The sequence below is a fragment of the Phoenix dactylifera genome, unplaced genomic scaffold, assembly GCF_009389715.1.
Source record: "Phoenix dactylifera cultivar Barhee BC4 unplaced genomic scaffold, palm_55x_up_171113_PBpolish2nd_filt_p 000076F, whole genome shotgun sequence".
Taxonomy (NCBI): Eukaryota; Viridiplantae; Streptophyta; class Magnoliopsida; order Arecales; family Arecaceae; genus Phoenix; species Phoenix dactylifera.
This window is the reverse complement of record NW_024067675.1, coordinates 798,760-819,576: the sequence shown is the minus strand read 5'-3', so window position 1 is coordinate 819,576 and position 20,817 is coordinate 798,760. Positions and strand designations below refer to the sequence as shown.

The window sequence follows — 20,817 nt, the reverse complement described above, 5'->3', positions numbered from 1 at the left end:
TGTGCTTGCTGCCACTGGTTGCCGGGATTAGTCGAGCTCTACCATCTCCCGAGAGCTCCGAGAGCATATGGCTACCGCCTACCGGTTAGGGAGTTAGCCATAGTTCATGCCAAGTTTGATCAGTTTTTTTTACGATCTTCTTTCGCTTCTTCCCTTCTTGTGCCGGCCGGCCACCATTGCCGATAGTGCTGCGGCCGAAGGGCCATCAAGGCCGTCGTCGCCGAGGGTCAGGCCACCTTGCCCGGCCACTCCCTTTTTCCTTCTCTTTTGCTAAGAAAGAAGAAAGAAGAAAAGAAGAAAGAAGAAAAGAAGAAGAAGAAGAAAAGAGAGACAAGCATTCCTCTCTTTCTCTCTCATGTTTCTCCACTTTCTCTCTCCTCTCTCCACTTTATCTCTCCACTTTCTCTACTTTCTCTTTCCTCTCTCCACTTTCTCTACTTCCTCTCTCTTTTCTCCACTTTCTCTCTTTAGAATGACCAAGGAACTCGGAGTCGGTCATGTCGACTTGATCTACGAACTTGAGTTGATCCCTGTAAAGGGCCTTAGTTCCATCTTGGTACCCAGACCGCCTACTGGACCGATCACCCCGACCTTATCGAATGTTCTTAAATCTTCATTGATGAACCATATTGATTAACCTTGGCCCTAGTCAAGTACATGCCCTATCATTTATTTATCGAATCGCTCAGGCCTTACCCACCTGAAACCGTCGAACACTGTTACTCGACCAACCATCTCATTTTCTATTTATTTTAATTCGAATAGAAATTAATCTTGCTTTTAATTTTTTTTAATATGGTTAACTGAATCGCCTAGTGACGTTTGATGGTTTAAGACGAAAGAGGTAAATAAATTTTATGCTCCTTATTGGTTTTCAAATTTATACTTATTTTTTAGTATTATGAAAATATAAAAATAGTGTTAAATATTGATGATATTATGTTTTCTTAAAATTAAGGATCAAGCATATGATATTATGAAATTTATGATTTATTGCGAATTAATGGATCCATAATTGTTTTACCATTAGACACTATTTATGAATTATGAACTCCATATTTATGAAATTATATTTTTGTTATGAAAAGAATGATTTCATAATTATTTTACTATTAAATGCTTATTTATGGGTTATAAACTCTACAAAGCCATTTAATATTTTAATCACGTATGATTCAAAAAATATGATTTAAGGAAAATTATCTTAATGACTGTGGGAAAAAGGCTCTTAAATAGCTATGTATGGCCCCTAAAAGTGGGGTAGATCGACATTTAGTTTTATACGACCCCGCCAGCGGATAATAACAGTTGGCATACGACCTTGTCGGTGGGTAATAGCGGTTGCCATACGATCCTGCCAGCGGGTAATAGCAATTGGCATATGATCCTCCCAGCGGATAACAGTAATTGGTATACGACCCTCCCAGCGGATAATAGTAGTTGGCATACAACCCTACAAATGGGTAATAGTAGCTGGTATTTGTCAATTACAGCCCTTTACATATATAATATTGACCTTAGCATCTACTTTGAGAGAAGTAATTTGAGTAATGATAACTAATTTATTATTTTATGCTATACACCAGGAACCATATTTTATGAATAATTTATGCATGCATGATTGGCTATATAACTTGTTTTAATATACAGTATTATGAAATACTTATTTTGAAATAACTATTATTTTTCTTAAACAATGCATTGGCATAAAAAACTTATACTTGATCCGGTAAGGTAGTAAAAAGTTTGCTTACTGAACTGTGTTGCTTATACACCTCTATTATTATTTTTCTCTCTCCAGACGAATAGGATCAGTAGGAACAAAAGTTGGTGGCTTGGAGTTCGCACTAGCAAGCTTGGCAATTTTGTAGAAAATTTTAATATTTTAAATTTACTATAAATTTGTAGCTAGTAATTTTTTGAATATTGAGAATTATGAGTTTGATTTTTATGTTTGAATCTAGACACTCTGAACCAACATAGTTTTTTTTAATAAATAATAAAATTAGATTCCTATTTATTTAATTTTATTTGGGATGAATTTGAAAATTAAATAAAACATTTGGCCTCATGTTATCATGGGCCATACCCTTTGGTAGCACGACTAGATCATACTCCAGATCTGGGGCACAATAAATCATGCTCTAAATCTAGGCCATGACAAATGAGCTACATAACATAAGATAAACCACCCTCAACCACCAACACCGCAGGTCAAACTTCTCCAAGACGCAGCTGGAATTTTTAGTTCTACTGAATTCAATATCTTTAATTTCAAGTAAGAAATCATTTCGTTCCAGTTATAATTGTTGTGTCCATTTATTCAAAGGTCAAGCACGTTTCTTTGATGTCAAAACGATTAACAAGCTAATTCACGCATTCGCATTGGTAATGCTGATATCTAAGGTTTTGATCTCAGTTTTTTTATCAAAAAAATAAAAATAAAATAAAACTTTCTCAAAGAGATCAATCAGTGGGTGTCTTGAAGGGAAAGTTCAATATTTATTCCTATATTCAAGTCCTGTGAGTAGCAATACAAGGCCTTCCATTGCTATCCTGGGGAACAATGATAGTTCAATATTACAATATATCATCCATCCATCCATCATCACCAGTAAAAACCAATTCATCAGATCATCAATCAATGATTGTTCATATTTCCCCCAAGGAACATGAAAGTCTAACCTGGAGAATATAAACTTTGCTCAATAACACTGCTAGGTTCAGGAAAGGAAGGCTAAAATGGAGCAGAACTTTAAGCTTTGATACAATCCATGGGAAAAACACTTTTCTTGAAATCACTATTCCCGCAAACAAAGGAATGGTAATCTAACGGACTTATCATCCCAATCCACAAAAGATAAACGATATTCTTGAAACAAAATATAAAATGAGAATGAATAGCGTGTTATACATGAGCAAAACTTATGGCATGTAACAAAAAAGAATTATTTCATTGCAATATAACACAATATCATTAAATTTTGTTTATATTACATGATCAAGTATTGTTGCTGGAAATTGGACCCGGGGGCGGTCGTCGGTCGAGGAGGGGGAGCGGCAGGTGGACACAGGAGAGTGGCGGTCCGTCGGCGGGCGGCGTCCTCCGTCGAGGTGCCTGCAGAAAAGCCGGTGGTCGGGTTTTCCAGCGCCGGCCCTCCGATGCTTAAGTCAGAGGGGGGAGGGGCAATCTGTGTTTAAAGGAGAAAGAGAAGAACAGTATCTTTTGAGTTTTCTGTCTCCAACCCCCCTTTGAGAAGCAAGGGTTTCCTTTTATAGGGGGGTCGGTTTACCTGCGATGTGATGGGGCGAGACCGTCGTACGGCTCGGCATGTTGCTTGGACTGGCACACGATCGGGTGAATCATTGCATTGATGTTGGAGATGAGGCCGTCGTACGACCCGAGTTAGCACGCGCTCAGGTGAATTATTGCATTGATGTCGGGGGTAAGGCCGAGATCAGAGACTTATCACGGTTGACTGGACTCTGCTGAGCTGATTTGCCGTGGAGAGCCGTGGATCCGTAGATGATAGGAGCCATGCGCATTAATTGTTGAGTAGGCCGGAGATTCGCATTAATTGTTGAGTGAACCGGGGATTCGCATTAATTGTTGAGTGAACCGGTGGTTTGCAGAGGTCATGCGCAATAAATACTGGGGCAGTGGCAGGATATGACCCTCGGCCGGGCCTTGGAGGGGTACGGTCGTAGTAGGTGGTCGACAAGGACAGACCTCTGGGGTCGGAAATTCTCCAGGTCGGAGGTTCTGAGGTCGGACGTTCCGAGGTCGGACGCCGACTTCGGTTGTCCAAGGTCGGCGGCTATGCGGCTTCTTAGAGGCGGGGTTACTATATTGCTGGGGGAAAACCGTATTCCCCCAACAAGTATATATTCCAAAAAAAATGTAAATTAATTTAAACCTAAAATATATTTAACCCAATAAAACATTATAAATAAAATAAGAAATTCCCTTCTCACGCACTTCTTTGTTTCAGGTCCAAACAATAGAATAAGAATGTGAATTGCTGCTCCTTTTGTTAATTTGCACTCCATTCTTATTTCTAGTTTGATTATTTTTAATCCTATAAACCATATATCTCGAAAGAAACCATGTATCTTGAAAGATTTCTCAATGACAACTGCAGATTGCAGCATCAAAAATAAAAATAAATCATGTTGTAACCATTTCTTATGCGCTTAGAAATATTCCTCTCTAAACACTGTTTGAAGAATGAAACCAGGGATAAACCGATCCAAACGGCAATTCAACACCAAAACATAATCACGAAATCCCACAAAAAATATCATATAATTATGAATAGCAAGGGGAGGGATAACATTTTACATAAGAACCTCTTTAAATAAACAACTATTCGCGAAGCAGTCGATCTGCCTCCAGAAAGACTCATAAATTGAGGCATCCAAATAGGAAACCAGCATATTTGAGGACTTCAGAAAACTTCATAAAAAAAACAGAGATAAATCTAAAACATTATGACAATGGAAGAGGTTCTAAACAAGAAACAAAATTAACCATTCTGCGCTTTGTCTAGCTTTTTAGCAACGTCACACAAACTTTAGAACACTCCAAAAGGCATAATTCAAAACCAAGTACTAATACTGAAAGGAAAAAATGACAAAGGCATCAAGATACTACATATTAGAAACATCCTATGTATGTAGACATGATCAGATCAGTGCAGCCTCCCAGCTTCCCTTTCGGATTCAAGCAGGGTAAGGACATCACCTTCCTTAACTGGGCCCTTCACATTCCGCATGATAAGTCTATTCTGATCATCCAAAAACTTGACCCTGACCTGGGTCACCTGACCTCTTGATCCAGTTCAGCCCATCACTTTAACCACAACAGCAAGCTTAACTTAAGTATCCATGCTGCATACAAAGATAACATGGAACACAGTCAAAAATAATTAAAAGGGATAAGTTTTTTTAAGGTTTTATGGACAAACATGATAAAGGAACCCCAATGATAATCAAGAATAAATTAAGAAAGGAGAGGAACAAATCCGAACACGAGTCCAAGTGGAAAATACTTTCAGTGACAACATGTTTTTGAAAGCTTGAAAGAAATAGATTAAGCATTAGAAGTGGATTTTTCTTAAGATATAACTGGCAGTGCACTATCAGATCTGATGACGCTGGCATGATCACTACTAATCACTATGGGCTTCAGCAGAAGACAATGTTATGCATTGCTTTGGTACATATAAATGCACATACATGGATGGGATCTGCTTGCTGGTTACAGAATTGGGACATATGATTTATCCTACATGTCTACACAATGTTTTAACACTAGTTTTCTATCACTTAAATGCAAGATAAAACAAAATTTGCCTGTACCCTTTAAAAATCAGTTGATTTAAAGGGTTTAAATATCTTGAAAAGCAAGCACAGCAATATATATAAAAATAATTAGGTTATTATAAGGCATTACTATAATTATCTCAAGCACGAGATCATTGGGAGAATGTTTCACACTGTTTTGCATCTAATATCATCTAGCAATTCTAAAATAAAGATTACAAATATTATCAGTCTCTAAGAAAAAGCAGAAGCAACAAGAGGGCAGGAGTGAAAAAAGGAACACTTGAATGTCTATTCCATTCTCCTAGAGAATAATAGCTGATGTTCTAAAACATGTCACTTTTACAAAAGACATATCTCAACGGTCATATTGTCAGGCTGCACAGTAATATCAGAACGGCTCTCTTACTCTCTCTAACGGCTATTTTTCAAAAAGAAGAGCTTTGAAAAGTGTTTAAAAGGAGTGGGAGACAAGAACAAAGCATCCATTGAAGGGCATTCAAGTTTACATCTTCCCACAAGAAAGTTTAGAGCCTTTTTCAAAAGGAAAAGAGGAGGAACTGCGCTTACATTGATTTCAGAAGTACTCCTCACATTCAAGACTCGATTATCTGATCCTCAACTACCGATGCATTCAAGAGAGGACCTAGAAAAGAAGAAGCTACATCTACCTTCAGCATAAAATCTGTTTGAGAGCTTCTACCTTTCTCATATTGTTTATATTGTGTTGTAACTTATATATTCTGTTTTTTATCTCTTAATTCGATCAGGAGATTGAATCAAGGGGATTAAGGGTTGTTGGTGAGCCTGTGTAAAATCAACATTGTTTAGGTTGTAATTGGTAAGCCCGAAAAAACAACAAGTTAGGTTGTGAGCTAGTAAAACATCAGGGTGTAATTCTAGGAATTATAATAAACTCCCAAGTGAGGCTTGGGGAGTGGACGTAGGAGCAAGGTTGGCTCCAAACCACTATAAAATTCCGTGTGTTTGTGTGGTTCTTTGAGCATCTTTTCCTTATTGCTTTATTCATAGGTTGATTTATCTTCTTAGATTAAAATCAAGAAAGCTTTCACAATTCTCATTAGATTACTTGAAAAGTACCAAAGTTTTATTAATACCCAATTCACCCTCCCTCCTGGGTTGTCTACTGGGCAACACAAATAAAAAGAAAATGACTTGGTGAGCCCAATTAGACTTAAACCCGAACCTAACTAAATAAATGGGGCTAAATCTAAGCCCAAATGATGTCGGGTCCGAACCCAATTAAACTGAGCTAAGTCTGAGCGGGCCCAATTGAATGAATTGGGCTAAGCCTGAGTCTAATTGAGCTGGGTACGAACCCAATTAAGTTGATTTGGCCACAACATACCTAATTGATTTCAAATAAAGCCAATTCAACCGATTGAAGGCCAAATTGGCTTCGAGCTGACCCTGACTCAAGCCCAAATAAGTTACATTGACCCTAGGCCAAAATTAAACCCAATTAGACTTGGGACTAAGCCTATTGACCCAGTCAGAAGATCAAATTGGTCAGAAAAGGCTAGATCCAATCATTAACCAGGCCCAATCCTTTAATTAAAGACCCAATTGACCTACGTGAACCCAATCTGGTTCTAAATTAAGTCCAAGGGCCCCAAATTGGGTAAATTGGACTTGGGATCCAAGCAAGTAAATTCATGATAAATTAGAAAATCATGAAATAAATAGGAAATAATGTGACCCCTATGTTGTTAATTTAGGTAATCAAGGATTTGTCACACGGACGTAAGAAATTGGAAAGCCAATTGTTGTAAGTAACTTGTCTTAATCTTATTACATTTATGGATCATGTATGTAAGTAACTTGCCTTAATCTTATTACGGATCATGTATACGCCTTATTACATTTATGGATCATGTATGTAAGTAACCTACCTTAATCTTATTATGTTATGAATCATGTACGCGCTTACTTACATAACTTATGATGTGTTATTGATGCAATTTAATTAGGTAAGTAGCATGTTTTTAATCTTATACTTTATGGGTCATGTGTATATCATGTTTGTTAAGACTTTAAAGGATTATGCATGCAAGTTAATTTATGTGTGAGATGGATTATGATACTATAGTTGCACTTAATATAGTAATTGTGGTATAAGTATAAGATATGATGATAAATTGCATCTAACTATGTGTACTACTTGCAAGAGGTACTACTTATGGGCTCTTAGATGCTACTGGCCGAAAGCAACTGAGCTGGCCTCACCAGTGGTCGAGAATAACTGAGCTGGCCCCACCAGTGGCCGATAATGACTGAGCTGGCTCCGCCAGTGGCCGATAATAACTTTGCCGTAGCATCCGAGAGTGTAAATACTACTTACAAGAGGTACTACTTATGGGCTCTTAGATGCTACTGGCCGAAAGCAACTGAGCTGGCCTCGCCAGTGGCCGAGAATGACTGAGCTGGCCCTGCCAGTGGCCGATAATGACTTTGCCATAGTATCCGAGAGTGTAAACCATGGCATGCCAGTATACGGTTTTACGTTGTATTTTCACTGATATAAAACACCGGTAGAAATATTTTATCATGAAGAATTGTTAAATAATGTACATGTTAGCTTCTCAAAACCTGAATTAAACATGTTTAGCATTATAGTTGATCCGATAAGATTATGTAAGATTACTTACTGAGCTGTGTAGCTCATACTATTTTATTTATCTTTTCTTCCAGATCACTACCAGTGATAGCAGCGAGAGATACTCTTTTTGTATCAAGGTTTCTATCTTTTGGGATAAACATACCTTTTGTGTACATAAACCATTTAGAAGCTCTGCATTTTGTACCTTCCAATAAGTTATTTTGAAAATCTAAATATATGAAAGTTTGACTAGTTTGACTACCCGGTTCGGTCAAATGGACCTTGCCTAGTTCGCTAAAGGGTTGGGCATTACAACATTATTTGTTAGTTTTTCGAAATGGAACATTGTTCATTATAAATATCAATACACACATAAAGCTCACATACAAAAAATGATAGCAACACATGAAATGATAATGTACCCATAGAAGCTGATTAAGCTTCATCATTTTCAAGCATCCATAGTAGATTAACTTTCTTTTGGAGGAAGAAGTAGGCATAAGTAAAATGTAACTAATCATCACAAATGGTGCTGATTCTAAGAATAAGGGAAAATCTTCAGAATGATCTGTCCGGGTATAACATAAATGATTTACATAAGAACATCTCCGCAACATAATTCAGAAAAACATAAATACTGACAGAGAAAAATAAACTAATATTTTATCAGTGGAAATGGAAGTGAGTTTCTATTGCTGACAATTGCATCTCTCCTTTTTGGTATTGTTTCCCGGAAGAAAAGAGAAATTAGAAATCTGACAGATTCCAAAGTTATGCATGGCTTTCAAGCGTGGTTGACAAGTCCTGTCGAACACCAGTGGCATGTTGCATAATGAATTTAGTCTTAGAATGTCTGCAGAGAAAGAATTAGACAATTTAGTGACTCTAAAAACATTCATACAGATTCTGAGAAATTTGACAGTCTTTCATCCGGATCCTGATTACAAGAAACATACTTTCAGAGAGAAATAAAAGGGCCATACATGGGGTGGTTCTATATACACCCCCCCTATTGCTAAGGGTGGTTCTATATACACCCCCCCTATTGCTAAGGACACCCCCCAAAAACCAAAAAAAAAATACCCAAACTAACCTTTAGTGTAATTACCATATTGCCCTTGAAATTTTCTCATACACCCCCCCTTCCTCCTCCTCCGTTTCGTTTTAAAAAGAAAAAAGAAAAAAACACCCCTCAAACCCCCCTTAAACCCCTCGATCCATTTACATCGTTTAGGCGATCTTTGAAGGAGATTTAAGCCCCATTCGAAGCATGGACAAGCAACTAGTGATTTGGGACGAAGAATCGGCCGCAAAGGTACGTGTTCCACCTTGTTTCGAAATTTTTTTTTTTTTCACGGTTCGTGCTCCGTTCGGCACTGGATCGCCGAACAAAAGGCTTCTGTTCGGCTGAACAGTGCCGAACAGAAGCCTTCTGTTCGGCAACCCTCAACCGAACAGATCTGTTCGGCTGCACAGTGCCGAACAGAAGGCTTCTGTCCGGCACTGTTCAGCCGAACAGAAGCCTTTTGTTCGGCGATCCAGTGCCGAACGGAGCACGAACCGTGAAAAAAAAAAATTTCGGGAGAAGCCGGCGAGGTGGTTCCGGGAGAAGCCGGCGAGATGGTCGGAGATCGGGAGAATGCCGGCGACGAGAGGGAGAAGGGGGAACGGGGGGGTTTTGGGCGTTGGCGAGGTGTTTTGGAGGGGAAGAGCGGGGTGGGGGGGGGGTTTGGGGGGTGTAGAGAGCAATTTAGGTGAGGGGGTGGGGAGGGTGGGGGGTAATTTAGGAATTTTTAATTTTTTAGGGGTGTCCTTAGCAAATGGGGGGGTGTAGAGAGTATTTAATTTTTTTTTAATTTTTGGGGGTGTCCTGAGCAATAGGGGGGGTGTATATAGAACCACCCCCATACATGGTGGTGCCTCCCTAGGCATCGGCTTGTAGCTACTGATTTTGAATATTTAGAAAGAGCATGCTAAACAGCATTCAAGTTGATGTTTTGTTTAGGAAATAAAAACTGCACAACAAGATTTAGAGTGGGTATTGAGATTGTAAGGGGTGGAAAATGTAGACTTTTTACGAATTCCTACAGAATGCAAAAAAAAAGAAGAGTTAATTAGCAAACAGACGTTAACAGATTCCAAGAAAAAAAAAATATAGGATGCATGTATCAACTAAGAGGCAATATTCTTGGAATTTGAAAGCAAGCGTGCAAAGCAACATAATAAGATTATTGATGAAACAGATAAGCATGAAGTTTCGCCATTACAAAGTGTAAATGTTTTGGCATTTTCTTAAGGGGGAAAGCAGAAAGAAAAGCAAGGGGGAAGATGATGAACCAACAAAGATAGTTATGTTCTATTGCTTCAGCCTGACCCAAACATGCAGGTTGCCAATCCCAACTGTCTGATAGGTTAAGCAGCAGTAGATCTTCTGCTCCTCTCTTCTCTGTTTGATTCCTGTACAGCAGTTTTTGGATGATTTTTCAACGTTTATATTTGTTTCCTCTTCTACTGATGGGCAAATTTCGTTTGGAATGATTCCAACATCTGGGTTGTGACCAATCATGTACCAGTATTCTCTTCTCTCCCTAGTATCACCTCACCAAATTGGGGTAGCAGCCTGATCATAAGTTCTTGGAGAGTTGTGAGGTGTCACGAGCTATCTATTGGCGTTTCATAGTGAAGGCTCATTGTCCTGCATAATACCTCAAGCTAACTAGTCAGTTTCTCACAATAAGTAATCACAAATGAATATAACCCCCTTTAAATAATTCTTCTTCATCTATAAATTCTGCCTTTTTTTTAGCTGCACTTGAGAATAAGGTTTAATTTATTATACTCGTCGATTCTAACATAGGGTCAAGACCCAATTAGATCGACTACTAAAAGTCCAAAGTTGAATCTAGCAGAGAAAAATCTTCGGAGAATCCATTGTTCACAGAAATTTGTCTAAGATTCACCGTAGTGGTTGGCCTTCTGTGACAAGATCAAGTTGTGTATGATTAGCACAATTGAACTAATAATTCATAAAGACTGTACAACAAGAAAAGAAGCCAAATGTGCAAGGCAGAGGCCACATAGTAAACGATCAACAATCTTTTGAATTTCTTTGTTCTTGGAATACAATCCAAAGGAACAGCGGGAATTCCCGTTTGAGAAAATGATAAATGACAAAGCAAAAAACAAGGGGACATCAAAAATCTTAGATGGCGTTCTGACAATATAATTTGAGTGATATATACAAATAGAACCCTGCTATATTTTAAAAATAAAAGTAGAGGAGAAAAAAAATGTGACATTATTCATGGTAATGACAATAAGCAGCACAAGACAGAAGACCAAATAAATAGAAACAGAAGCAAACAAGGATATCTTTTGTTTAGGAGTGGAAGGCAAGCACTCTGGTACTAATTTCTGACTCCACCCTCCTGACATCATCTCTCCAGAGGTAATAAAAGATTTGCAGGCTCTAGAGATCTGTCAGGCTTTAAAGGTAGATTGGCATGATCCCAAGGTCCTTAAAGTTGATGATAGCTGAGTTCCTCGAACCAAAGCAGCAGTCTAGGAAGACCTGTCCATAGAAAATAAGGGAGAAAACCAAATTGGAGATCGCATGGTGGAGTAAAAGTACATGAATCTTTCCAATCACTCACACAAATTTCATATAAAATGGTAAAATATATGAAAATAAACAAGCATATATTTGGATGAATCTAACAATTTTTCAGCAGCATGCCAACAGTCATATTGAAACCTAAAATATGCATTTTAAATTAAATTTGTACATAAAAATAAATAATAAAGAACGGGAGGTAACAAACAGTGAGTGCAAAAAAAAAAAGGAAAATATGTTCCGCTTCTCTCCCTTATATCCGATGTTTGAGAACAAACAGTGCGTGCAGAAAAATAAAATAAAATAAAAAAACAAAGAAAGAAAGCCAAAAAGGAAAAGTGACGCACCAATAAAGGCAGTTCACCGATAGATAGCGCTATTGGCGCCTCAGCTATGGCCCGTGTAGCGTGCGCACCCAAACTGACCTAGGAATTTCTTTGCGAAGGTAGATGATGGCTTGCTGCTTTCTTTCTCATCTTCTTCTGGCCAGATTTTGATGTCTGGAATGTGAGCAATTTTGTGCCAGTCCTCGCTTGTCTTCCTCTTGCATCGCCTCGCCAACTGGGGGCAGAGGTAGATATGCAGCATTTGGAGTGCATTGAGGTGTCGCAGGCCATCTGGCAGCATTGTCAGCTGAGGACAGTCATCGATGTATAGCATTTGGAGTGCAGTTAGGTCTTGTAGGCTATCTGGTAGCCTTGCCAGCTGAGGGCAGCAGTAGATCTTTAGTTTTCGAAGTGTAGTGAGGTGCCGCAGGCCATCTGGCAGCATTGTCAGCTGGGGACAGTTGTAGATCTCCAGGTGTTGGAGTGCAATGAAGTTTTGCAGGCCATCTAACAGCATTGCCAGTTGGGGCAAGTCGGAGATACGTAGCTTCTGGAGTGTAGTGAGGTGCCCCAGGTCATCTGGCAGCACCAGCTTGGGGCAGATGTCGATGTAGAGCGCTTGGAGTGTGGTGAGGTATTGCAGGCCATCTGGCAGCGTTGCCAAGTTGGGACATTTACTAATTGATAGATCTTGCAGTGCAGGAAAGATGGGGGTGGGCTGCTGCTGCTGCTTCCTTCCTCCCCCCTCTAGACTCCTCAAATTTCTATTTTGATCTAAATGAAGGGTATGGAGTGAGGCCAGGTACATAATACCCTCAGGCAAACAAGTCAGCTCATCACATCCCCAAATTTGTAGCTTCTCAAGGGCAGTGAGGTATTGCAGCCCATCCCACCACCTAGATGATGACGACAACGATACTCCACATTCCCGAATCTCCAGCTCTTTGAGTTTGGACAACCCTGCAAGGCTCCCTGCTGATAAGAGCATCTCGTTGCTCATTTCTATGCGAAGATCCTCCACAAAGCACGGGATACATGGTTGCGCCATTAATTCGGGGCATGAGTCTATCCACAATTGAGAAAGGCGAGGAAAGAATGCCATCTGCCTTCCTCCGGATCCCATCATTGGTTTCGTATGCCATTCCTTCAAATTGGGCATGTCCGATAAACACAACGCCTCTAGCGACGGGAATGCATTGCCGCCACCGTCTCCATAAAACTCATCTTCGATTCTCTTCACAGCATGCATTTCACCCATTGTGAGATGCTTTAACAAGGGCAATAGACCGAGTGATGGAACATGTTCGCACCTTTCGAGACTCCACAATATGAGCCGAACTGGATTTGGAAAGGAAGATGATGCTAGCTCTGCCCTTGCCATCCAAATGGGTAATCTGATGCCCATATAACAACTTACATCCAACACCTTTAGATTATGATGAGGTTGGAGCCTTTCAAATACAACCGCTGCCACTTCCACTTCTGTCGATGATGGTTCCGGAGCTCTGTTCCATTGAAGCTTCAGGTTATTCAATCTGCTCTTTGCCCCTAGATTTGCTTGCGTAGCCTCTTTCGCATCCTTCACATTATGCAGATTTGTAATTTCTAACTTACCGTGAATAGAGTTCAGATGTTCCAGCTCTGCGATGGTACGCCCATTCTCCCAACCAACAATGAACATCCCTAGTGTCTCAAGGTTAGTCAACTGGCCCAGGAAACGAGGCATGAAAGGCAACTTGTAGCAACTTGATGTATCCATGTGTCTGAGGTTGCTTATGTTACTTATGCCTTCAGGCAACTCTCGTAGTTGGCGGCATCCTTGGACGTTCAATTCCTGCAAATTGTAAAGTCTAGTGATTGAGGTAGGTAATGTTGTAATCTTGATCACACCATGATATATCTATGTGTCTGAGGTTGCTTAGATTACTTATGCCTTCAGGCAACTCTTGTAGTTGGTCGCATCGTTGGAGGTTCAATGTCTTGCAAATTGTAAAGTCTCGTGATTGAGGTAGGTAATGTTGTGATCTCAGTATATGATAGGTCAAGGAACCGTAACTGCTTTAATCTGCTCATTTTATCAGACAACTTTTGAATTCCACTATTCCTCAAGTCCAATGCACGTATTTGGGTGATTTTTTTTGTTATATTGAAAAAAATTTCATCAATACCATAATACAGCTTCCCCAACAAAAAAAGTGATCTCAACTTTTTCGCTTCATAAATAGAAGTTATTGATGACACATTATCAAGCACAACTGATAAATAGCGACATTCATGTGGAATGATTTTCCTGCCCATTTCCATGACCAAAGATTCAGATTCACCCTTTGTGAGGGAACATGCAAGATCATGGACTAAATCATGCATCTTGCATGTGTCCATTTGAACATCTTGAAAAAATGACCTCCACAATAGACTGTGGAAGTATTGCTTGCCAATGTCCTCTGCATTTTGAGAAGTATCTGATAAATCAATGAGTCCTTCTGCCATCCACAACTGAATCAATCTCTTTATTTCAAAAATATAATCTTTAGGGAACACAGAACAGTAAGTGAAACACCGCTTCAAGTGAGGATGTAAATGATCATAACTCAACTTTAGTGCAGGAAGAATTCCAATCTTATCTTCTGGAAGAATTCCAATCTTATCTTCAGATAACTTCCAAATCTCATTGTTTTTGATAGCTAGCCACTGGGCCTTCTCTCTTTTAGTGCACATCAGACTTCCAAGAGCCTTTGCTGCTAAAGGCAAACCACCACACTTTTTAATGATTCCCCTTCCAATTTTCACCAATTCTGCGTCATCTTCTTCCCTGTCAGACCTAAATGCCCTTTGCTTGAACAGAGTCCAACAATCATCATCTTGTAACCCTTGCAGTTTATGTACCGAGACGGTTCCGATTGTAGATGCAGCAGAAGCAACAGTTTCAATGCGTGTCGTTACTATGATCTTGCTTCCTAATTGGGCATCTAGGAACAAAGGTTTTAGTCTTTCCCACTCCGATTCCTGACTATTCCATAAATCATCTAGAACCAAAAGAAATCTTTTTTCTCTCAATTTTTCTTGCAACAATAATGACATGGTTTCTAAGATTGAGGAACTGCTTTTCTCATTTGGAAGTTGTTCAATCATTGCCCGCAAGATCACTTTTACATCAAAATTTTGGCCCACACACACCCACATTCGAAGCTTAAATTTCTCCTTAATCTTCTCATTATTGTAGACTAATCGAGCAAGGGCAGTCTTTCCAACACCACCAAGGCCAACTATTGAAAGGATGGAGATATTTTTGTCCTTGTCGGAGCCACCTAAGAAATTCATGACCACTTTTTCATCTTCAACCCTTCCATAAATTTTAGATTCAACCACTAATGAGCTGGTTTCACGGTCCACAGGCTTATCTGAGTCAGATTTCCCCATCAAATTAAAATCCCCGATCTTCTTTGTAATTTTATCAAATCTCTCCGTAATCTCTTTTATCTTGCGGGCCATCTTATATCGAAATGCAATTGGATTGTTTGAGGAAAAGAAGTCACGCACCTTTCCAGTCATGTGGTCATGTCCCTCCATTCTTCGCCGCAGCGCTTCAGTCTGCAATTCGTCGACCAAATCGTCAGCATCAAAAGCTGCTTCTCTGAGCATCTTCAACCAACCTCGCAGAGTGTCAGATTTCTTCTCTGCATCATCGAGCACGTTCTTGATCTCCGATAAGTCACTCTGCAGATTCTCCAAGTCGGTGTAAACACTCCGCACCAGTGCCAGCTCCTTCCATAACCCAGATGCCAACTTCTTCACCACCATTTCGACAATAGGACTGGCAGCTGATAGCGCTAACTCAGCCATGATTTTAGAAGATGATTGGAGAACCAAAGCTATGATCTCTGAGGCGAAGTTTTGGGGAATGGGAAATATTAGAGGGAAGGAATTTATATGTTCTAAAGCCATGAGAAACACAAGAGAGAGCCAAAAGAAGTCTAAAGGAGAATGTGATACCAGACGTCGCAGACTAGTCAAGAAAGCATGAACTTTGCTTTGCATGGAGTTCTGATATATGGTTCCATGGACTTTTGTGGGGGGCATCTCTCTTGGTGGTAACGGATAGAATAATTCTGGTCTACAATTCACACACCATACATGGGATAGAAGCAACTTCGAGTGGCGGAATTTATCTGTTCTAAAACCATGAGAAACACGAGAGAGCCAAAAGAAGTCCAAAGGAGAATGTGATACCAAACGTCGCAGAGTAGTCAAGAAAGCATTAGCTTTGCTTTGCATGGAGTTCTGGTATCTGGTTCCATGGACTTTTGTGGGGGACAGGCATCTCTCTTGGTGGTACCGGATAGTGGATTAAATGAAGGATTAAAGAAGGTACATTTATTTAAGATGTATGTGGCACTTTGAGATTCTTTCTCATCAATTGAGGATCTTTCAACTTTAAAATCCTACACATATAAAACCATAACCATGAATCATATCTCCAAACATTTGGGGTCGGATTATGAATCTTCATTAGCAATCATATCCATTTAGAGCTACCTTTGGTGTTGCCGCGAGTTTTCCAAACCTTGCCTCACGACTTTCAATAGATGAATTCTATCATTGTCTTGGTATATGCCAACTTCAATGTCTCAACTAAACAAGAGAAACCAATATAGCTTGCATTATATTGCAAGCTTTTGGGAGTGGTTTATCTTGACGGTTGCTCATAAAATATGTAAATTTTGTTCATGAGATGACGTTAGATACTCTCTCTCTCTCTCTCTCTCTCTCTCTCTTCTAGCGTCTGTATAGACCCCTCTGCACAATTTTTGCATGGCTGTTTTGTTTCGATTATATCTTTTACTTAATACCTCAATACAGCAAGCACATTGACTTCATGAACAGTTGGAATCTCCAGAGTTGAAGCTCGCTGGGCTGCCTAGCTCCACGTGGCGAGTCATCACGGACACTTCGGTTCTATGAAGCTTATTTTGTGGTCTATCTCTCTCTCTCAGAGACGCGCATACAGAGAGACATGCACAAAATCCCCAGAATTTTTGCATCCTTGAGCACACCATATTTTCACATCATACAGATGTGTAATTTTAGTGAACACATATTTTTGCATGATTATAAAACTATAAGAGAATATATCCTGTACAGAACTAACTCTTCCCATGGCTTATGCTGTGCACCTCTTGTTACATGTGCGACCGCACCCCTCACTCCAGAAGAGTTCTCATAAATCAAGTAAGGAGAGTGCTCCTACTAGCACATTCTCCTTCTTATAATATGCATGTATTGAAGGCGAACTGTGCAAGTATTGCTGGCTAGAACTTATTGGGGAAGACTGGGTGGTACTTCTAACACCCTGATCTGAGGATGAATATTTTAGTATGTAATATGTGCGCTGGGAGCATAGGTTAAGCATCTGCGAAACCTTAATAATGCAGGAAAGACTTGAAACAGGAATGCGTCCCACTTATCCGTAGAACTACCTTCTTCTTCTTTTTTTTTTCTTTTTTTGTGAAAAAAAGGAGAAGAGGGGGTGAGGAGAACCTCACCCGCGTAGCAACCCCCACTGCACCCTCCCTCCAGCTGGAGAATGTTCGATACGGGTAGACAAATTTTACTCATACCCTCCCCGACCCGTGGGAAGCTCACGTATGAGTACGTCATACCAGCAACACCTAAAAATCCGGCAGACCAGATAGCGATTCCACCAAACAAACTAAGCGAGAGGCATCCGGTCCCCACATTTAATCGACGCTCGCGCGTTTCAAACCTGGGCCACTCTGGTGGAATCAAAGCTCCGTTCCCACCGTGCTACCACCTCGGTGGTAGTAGAACTACATTTTCATCAGAACGTGATTGGCTGCTCTCAGATATCCATCAAATGACCATCTACTCCTGGAGTACCTAGAAAGCATACCGGGTGAGGTTGCTCATCATGAACCTGTTTCTTTTAGTTTCTGACTTGCTGCAGGCGTTTTTGCGGCTTGTAATACTAGAGCTTTTACCTTGTCAGATGAAGAGATAGAGGGTATATGTTAGCTCACGGCAGGCAGGTCAGATGCCTTTGGCTTTATGCATGCCCCAGAAACTAAGCCATGCTCTACCATGGTGGGGATCATGTGGGAACTACGGAGAAGAGTGAGGCGATTTCACCAGTCTGCAGAAATATTTTGGCTCCACAACAGGACAATTGTTAACAGAGATTTGGTTGAATTCCAAAATTGGAGAATGCCTGTAGCGTTGCCTTGATGAGATCTCAGAGTTGAGACTGATTCTGTTGGATGCAAAAAGTCAATTCTTTTCTTCATGTTATTTAGTTTGCGCTTGGAAACCTGTACATAAACATATAAAAGTTTTGAAGTTGGAGATGTACAATATTTGGAATTTGATATACGCGCTTTTTTTGTTTGAGACTAGTGCTCCATAAAAGCATATTATTATGAAATGAACTCCAAACAGTAAAAATGGAGAATCTGATGTATTGTTGGAGGTGGCCAGATGGTTAACTAATTTCACCTCGAGTTAGGCATTCAGTGTTAGGAGTCATGAATTACTTCATGGTGGTTCTCTCGAGTTCCCATCTTTTGTCACTTTATGCGAGTAGCCATTGTATGAATAGTTTATTCATTAGTTAATTGGATGCAGGTTAACCTTCATTAGTTTCTTCATGTTTTTTTACTTAATTTTTCGAAAAAAACTTTGTTTACATTTGTATAATTCATGAACATTTAGTTTTTTTTTTAAAAAAAAAATATTGTTTCGAAACAAATGTCATGCTTACATTTATCTTCTTGAAACAAAATTTGTATGCATATCAATAATTTTGCTTTATTACCGCAAACGCGCATACTCATGCATGCAAATTTTAGTTTTTATTCTAATTTTATAAACAAACCTTCTATATAAATAATTTTGCTTTATCACCATAAATCCCTGCACTCTTTTTTCCTCTTGAACAAGATTTATAAAATTTTGAGGATTGAGAAAGAAAAAAAAGAGGCAAGTTAATATTTATACCTATATCGACTTATAACTAAAGTCACTGGTTTTGTAGCCTTCAGTAATGATTTTAATTTCCTTTTAAACTCTACAACTGCAAGAAACCGACCCTATAAAAGCTGCTTTGAAACCCTTGAAGATATTTTTTCTCAACAAAAAGTTTTCTACTACAAATTTTTTTGGTTGAGCAAAAAAAATTTTATTTAAGTAACCCCATGAACTTTGCTTAAAAGGTATCCTTAATTATTGATTTTGCATGAAAAAACAAATTTATTTCTTTTGTCAAAGATACACAACCAGGGGTATCTCTCTTATATAAAAAAATAGAAATAAAAAGGTTTGGCATTTCTAGCTTACGAAATAAAGGATCAAAGAAAAAGAAAAAAGAAAGAAAGCAGATATTTATTTCTTTATTTATTTTTGTCCGAGATGAAGGTTCGCTGGAGGCATGTTTGGTTTCATGGACAAAGCCACGTGTCAGTTAGCTGTCCCAAAAGAACGTCCGAATTTTAAACTGACCAGAGGCGGAAACCGCCGTACCCCGAACCGTCATAAGAAAAGCGTGCCCAATCGCACCGTTGATTGCTACTAGATTAGCTTAATCTAAATCGTTCCTTCACCATGTCTCCAACTATAAATACTTGGGACCTCATGGTTTTTTTCGGCCGTTCTCTCAGTGCGTTGTTCTTCTCCTTCTCTGTCATATCTTGTTTAGGAGGATTTTAGGGTTTTTAGATATTTTGGACGATTTTACGGCTCTTTAGCCGTTATTTTTGGGATTTTACGATTCTTTCACTTGTATTTGGATTTTTGTTCGGGTACTTGGTCTTTGATTTCTTCAATTGGAGATTCTTGAAGTCCTGAATTGGGTTTTCTCGAAGTTGATTTATAGGATTCTTTGGTTGATAATTTGATTTGGATCTTCGATCAACAATTTGATATGGGGTTTCCAGAATTGAGAATTATCAATTGATAGGATTTTTTAGTTGATAGTTTGATTTAGGTCTTCCATCAACAATTTGATTTATGATTTCTAGAATTTGGAATGATTTGTTCTTATATGAGGACCTTTAATTTACTGATTTGGAATTTCTTGGAAGGAATAGGTCTTCGGCCAACAATTTGATTAAGGGTTTTCAGTATTGAGAATGATCAATTTATAGGGTTCTTGGTTGATAATTTGATTAAGGCCTTTGGAGAACAATTTGATTTAGGGTTTCAGACTTGGGTATCATTTGTTCTTATTTGAGGATTTGTGACCTTTAATTTACTGACTTGGGGTTTCTTGAAAGAACTAGATCCCGGTCCGAGGGCCACCGGAGTGCCCAAATCTGGCGACATCCCGGTCGAGAGCAAGGAGGAAACAAGGACGAGGGGTTTCTCGGAACGAGGAGAGGCGCCGACGGAGGATACCGGAGGTAGAACCCAGCATGAGCGAGGACGGCGGCGAACATCAGGTCACTGAAGTGCCCAAATCTGGCAACATCTCGGTCCGAGGGCAAGGAGGAAATAGGGAGGAGGGGGTTCTCGGAACAAGTGAGCTCCAGGGAAGCAAGGGAGAAAACGGTCGAATTCCGCACAACTACCGTGAAGCCGCAGGCCCAGCCGCGGGTGTCAGCCACAGGTGCGGCCGAGGGGGCGCTGTCGGCCGCTGCCCGGTCCTCTCGAGCTCGATCTCCCCTTGCAGGAGAAGAAAGAGGGAAGGAGAGATAAAATAAATAAATAAAATAAAGAGAAGAAGAGGAGAAGAGAAGAAAAAAAATAATACAAATAATAATAATAATAAATATATAATTAAATAAATAGAAAATTAAGATAATAGATGTATTTAAATGAAATGAAATAACAATAAATAAACAAATTAAAATGGAAAATGATGAATGAATGGTAAATAATCTTTCCTCTATGATGATAAATAAATAAATAAGATAATAAATAAA

At 39.4% G+C, this 20,817-nt stretch overlaps 1 protein-coding gene and 1 pseudogene across 1 annotated transcript; both read right to left on the bottom strand.

Moving 5' to 3' along the window:
• Nucleotides 1–4,678: 4,678 nt before the first annotated feature.
• LOC103706743 lies at nucleotides 4,679–4,889 on the bottom strand (annotated as a pseudogene).
• Nucleotides 4,890–9,866: 4,977 nt separating this feature from the next.
• LOC103708275 (disease resistance protein RGA2-like) lies at nucleotides 9,867–15,925 on the bottom strand. Its single transcript, XM_039116214.1, is given in 4 exon segments — nucleotides 9,867–11,516; nucleotides 11,906–13,741; nucleotides 13,743–13,863; nucleotides 13,865–15,925. Coding segments are annotated over 3 exon segments (3,780 nt in total). The 5' UTR covers nucleotides 15,728–15,925; the 3' UTR covers nucleotides 9,867–11,516; nucleotides 11,906–11,945.
• Nucleotides 15,926–20,817: the final 4,892 nt, after the last annotated feature.